The 5,194-nt window shown below is 38.0% G+C and overlaps 1 protein-coding gene across 1 annotated transcript in view; it reads right to left on the bottom strand.

Annotated features, from left to right (window-relative positions):
• Positions 1-1,675, bottom strand: part of LOC105160243 (transmembrane protein 120 homolog) — a 4,090-nt gene extending 2,415 nt beyond the window's left edge. The window contains exons 1-5 of the mRNA XM_011077534.2: positions 1,342-1,675; positions 1,163-1,241; positions 989-1,083; positions 356-460; positions 175-254 (exon numbers count right to left, since the gene is read on the bottom strand). Coding sequence (XP_011075836.1) covers positions 175-254; positions 356-460; positions 989-1,083; positions 1,163-1,241; positions 1,342-1,548 — 566 coding nt within the window. The 5' untranslated portion in view covers positions 1,549-1,675. The remainder of the gene's footprint in view (positions 1-174; positions 255-355; positions 461-988; positions 1,084-1,162; positions 1,242-1,341) is intronic.

Raw genomic sequence — 5,194 nt, 5'->3', positions numbered from 1 at the left:
TCTTGATATATCATTTAGTTTGCTGACTTTGTCAACATTATGGCATATATGGTATCTAAGGAGTCAGGTCAGACATCCCACCTCCAGCTTTTGAATGTGCAAATTGCTATCATACAAAGTCGACTTTCTAATATTTCTATGAATTTATTATCAGGTTGCAGAATATTAAACTACCATGGACGTATATCACTTCCATTAACTCTCAAGATATTTTCTCTTAGAGCCAAACCGGTGTAAAGATACAGCAACCATGCCTGCAACAGAAAATTGGTCCATTGTTGTAAGGCGTATATATACTTCTGGAAACTGCATAATACCCGAAAAGGACAGAATCAGACGAAGAAAGTCTTCATACCTGGTAAAGTTGAACTGGTAATGCAGGTAGACATCCATCCCAAATCCATGACCTTAATATAAGCAGTAGTGATGGCAAACAGAGGAACAAAAATGCTGTTCTGTCCTGCCATAAGCACAAGATGTGTTTAATAGCTGAGAAATGTTTTTCCATCAGTTAATTACAAAAACTACTGAATGCTCTAAATAATCAACACTGAAGCTACTTAGATAGAGTATTATTGAGATGCCCCAACATGGTTTCAAGAAAATATCATGCATATGATAGACTCCATAAGCTATAAATTATTGACTAGTGCTTTTTCTTTTGTAAGTCATGCGGGTAACAAATTTTCAATTGTTAAAACCTGCCAGAGCTGTATAGGCTAGACTACATATACATCTAGCAACAAATGGTGATGCCAAGTCTTCCATTACTAATGTGACTACTGTAACATTCATCACATGACACAAAACATATGATTTTCTGATCTGCTAATCACTATGATTAGCTAACTCTAATGTTAAAGAAGCCACAAAATTGCTACGGAATTAGAACCGGTTTAAAGCAACAAAATCCAGTAAACCATAAACTGAGGCAGCGTAATCAACGAACATAAACAGATTTCACCAGGTGCTGGATATAAAATCATACCCTGAAATTATTGTATTCTTCTTTCACTTTCAACTGCACATCCTTCCTATTAGCCCTCACATTAATCGGCCCCAAAAACATCCTCAAAAACCTCCCTACAAATAAAATCAACAATTCTCATCCATTTTACATATACAGCATAATTTGAAGAAGGAACAGAGCCGAACAATAAACCATGAGATTTGCTGGGAAGGAATGCTGCTGCATCTCCTTCACTCAATATATATCTCGCTCTCGTCAACTCCTCTTCCAACTTCCAAATCAGACAAAAAAAGAAAAAAGAAAAATCAGCAGAAAGTAACCCAATGTAAAGATACAATCGCATGCATGTATAGATATTTAGATATGCATACTTTATCGTAGTTCTTGGAGCTGCGGAGGGAAGAACGAAGCGAATTAATGTGCGAATCAAGTGAGGCGACGCGCTGGCGGAGCGCATCTTCTTCGGCGGAAGTGCGGGAGATGAGGGAGGAGGCGGCGTCCTGCAACTCCTTGGCTTGTTCCACAAGCCTGGAAACCTCGCCGCCGAAGGATGGTGATTCACCCGGCGATTCCCCCATCTGACGATGCAGGACCGTCCGATCAAGCGATGCGAGATTTAACGGATGGATTGGATTGGAAGGGATGGCGTAGGTTCTTCTTTTGTGTTTCCTATTATGGTATAATAAACGCTACGGTCAAAAAAATAAAAGTTTTGGGGGTTTTATCGGAAAATGGGAAAACGGGTGGGCTAAGGGTTGTTGGATTGAATTCAATGAGTCAGAGACAGGCGCTCAGGCTCAGGCTCAGGCTCAGGTGCACCACACCACACCACACATCCCCACCCCTATTTATTTCTCATTTATTTTATTGGATAAATGGACTCCACATCTACTAATATTTAATATAATCATAAATATCTCATATTATTTAATATCAAAGTATTATTATTATTTGTTTAAATACTCATAATCTCTCACATTTATTTTTCTCCTAATAAATTAATTAAATCATAATCTCATTTACTAACTATGATGATCAAATATTTGTAAAAAAAATGAACAATTCATACATTAGGTGAGAGAATGAAGTCTTTTATTTGATTTTGATTTTTGTGGTTTGGAGGAGTGAGTTTTCTTTACCTGCACAACTCTACTCTACTACAGTTCTAACAACTTGGACTTGAGCCACCTAACTCAAACTTGCTCATTTTGCTGTGCCCCACCTAATTATATAAGTTTTTTAATAAAGAAATAGATGAGGATAATTTCACTGTTAGTCCCTTAAATCACTTGTTATCTCACTTTTGATACCTTATATTTCTAAACCATCAATTTTAATCTTCAGATATTTTTTAAAATATCAAAATTAGTCTTGAATCTTGATCATTAGCTGACTGTCTAAATCAATGAAGAAACCTTTTTTTATCATCTACCAGAGTGAACAATTTTGATGTTTTAAGAAAATTTGGGGACAAAGTTAAAGAGATCAAATTATATGAGGACCAAACATAAAATTATTTCAAATAAATAGCATGAAAAGTTTATGTACTTAAAAACCCTCTAAAATTGACCGAGCTGCTAGCGTCAGGGCCCAGGGGAGTACGCATCCATGGGGTGTGTGTGTCAAATTACCACAATCCAAGGGAGGTGGATGAAATTTTTGTAAGAAAAAATTACATAGAATATTACCTCTCGCTATATTTGTCCAAATTCGAATGTTGCTTGACAACTTTTGAGATAGATAAATTTTTTTTACCATTTGTTTGTCATTTACTAATTTTTCAAGAGTATCTTCTAACTTAAAAATACCCTTAAAGGTTGTACCTCGTGAGAAGTGGTATCAGAACCTCGGTGCCTTCATAGAAATGAGGCAGGTTGCTGCGACCCAAGCAAATTCTACTGCGAGAATGACAGGCCAAGATGCTGAGAGCCCGAGACCAGCGGTCCCACCTAGTGGTCCAAGAAATAGCAGAGGTATCATAAGAAGACAGGTTTGATTTGGTAGAGATATATATCCGCGCCTGCTTGATTTGCCAACAGGATAAGGCAGACCATCAGAAGAAGGCTGGTTTGCCCAATCACTAACCATCCTAAAGAGACTCTACCAAAGCGTCTCTATGGACTATATTTTTAGATTGCCTAAGGTGGGAGACTTAGGCTCCATCATTATCGTGGTAGACCGGTTATCCAAATGTGTCACTTTCTTCGCAGCCACAAAACATGTTATGGCGGAAGGGATGACTCATCTCTTCTTCAAGCATATGGCCAAATATTAGGGCTTGCGAAAGGATAATCGTTAGTGATTGGGACTCCCGTTACACTAGCATTTTCTAGATCGAGTTGTTCAAACTCCTCGGATCCAAACTTTCAATGAGCTCGAGCTATCACTCGCAATCTGATGGCCAGAGTGAATGCTTCAATTCTATGCTGGAGAAACACCTTCAACACTTTGTCCGCGGTACTCAAAAAGATTGGGTGAAGCTCTTGGATGTTGCTCAGCTATGTTTTAATGCACAAAAGAGCTCTTCCACCAACAAGAGCGCTTTTAAAATTACGATCGAGAAACAACTAGTCCTCCCTCACACCCTCGACTTCACACAAGGTGTGAGATCCTCTCTTGCTCGAAGTTTCTCTCAGGAATGGAAACAGAGTAGTTGACATTGCCAGAAGTTACTTGGAGAAAACTCAGAAGTAGATGAAGAAGTATGCAAATAAAAACCACCGCTTCATCGAGTTCAATGCAGGAAACCTTGTGATGGTGAAGGTTCCAGACTGGAGATTATCGAAGTCATCAAGGGGGAGAAATCCTTGGTTGATGCAAAAATATATCAACCATTTACATATCATCAAGCGTATTGGAATAGTGGCCTACAAGGTAGAGTTGCATCCCTGGTGGAAAATCCATAATGTCTTCCATGTGAGCTAGTTAAAGAAATATTCAACAGACAAGGAGGACGACGCCCGCAATCAACCCAGATGCCCGCCACTTGAATTGACGAAGATGAAGGAGAAGATGGTTGAAGCGATCCTGAATCACCGAGTTACGAGGAAACGCAATTATGCATAGTACTTGGTGAAATGGAAGGGATACAGCAACGAAGAGAACACTTGAGAGTAGGTAATGAAAGAGTTGTATGCTAAGTTAAGCAAATGTGAATTTTGGGTAAATGAGGTAGTTTTTCATAAAACAAAATAGGCAAAAATTTCCAGCCTAAAACCCTCCTAAAAGAGGGGTCTAGATCTATGTCCGAAAGCAGGATAGAAACCAGTGACCCCCTCACCCCTATAAAGGAGTCACACGGATGATAGCGGTAGGACCCAATGGAGGCAATTCGCACCATGCCGAAAGGCACGGATGAGAGAGGCACATGACATAACCGTGAAAGAGGTATTGGATGTGGAGGCGATAAAGGACACCCCCTCATCCAGTTCGGATGAACTGAACGATCGGCGCCTAAAAGTATTCCACTATGATTCTCTGATCATCACTGCATTATTAGCCAACTATGAAGTAGGGTGAATTTTCATAGATTCAGGGAGATCGGCAGATGTATTATTTAGGGAAGCCTATGACCAGATGCAGTTGAATTTATTTGATTTATTTTTGCTAAGCAGGGTAAAAAATATAAGTTTGTTTAGTTTATTTGTTTAGCATTACTCTCGGCATATCCCAAACTATGGTATGTTGATGTGCGAAGTTTGAAAATACATCTTTAATGCTCTATTTTTTACATTATATACTTCATTAATTTAGCTCACAAAGAAAAGTAAAAAATAGAGAAATTTATAATCAAAAGTACGAGTGTTTTAAGTTGATTTGTTGATCACAAAATTCCGCGCACCCTATGGTATGTTAATGTGTAGAATTTGAAAAATTGATTTTTAACACTTTAATAATTTGCATTATATACATTAATAATTTATTTTCTCTAAATAGGAGTAAAATGTAGTGAAATTTGCAATACGTACTTTTTAGTTTATTTGTTGAATACTATTCTGAGCCCATCCATGCTGGAACTATATTGATGCGCGAGACTTTTAAATTACATATTTAACATTCTAATTATGCTTAACAAAGAGAGAGGAGGTTTGTTTCCAGCACTATGCTTAATGAAACGAAGCCATTTAGTTCGCACATAACTTGCCAACCAATATATTCTAGCCCCTCTGTGTTTCAATAAACGATTATAGATCACCTATACTTACTTATATGCTTGGCTTGTAT

Source organism: Sesamum indicum, linkage group LG4 (assembly GCF_000512975.1).
Source record: "Sesamum indicum cultivar Zhongzhi No. 13 linkage group LG4, S_indicum_v1.0, whole genome shotgun sequence".
NCBI classification, from domain to species: domain Eukaryota; kingdom Viridiplantae; phylum Streptophyta; class Magnoliopsida; order Lamiales; family Pedaliaceae; genus Sesamum; species Sesamum indicum.
Note: the sequence above shows the minus strand (reverse complement) of the source record. Positions and strands in the feature narration are given on the sequence as shown.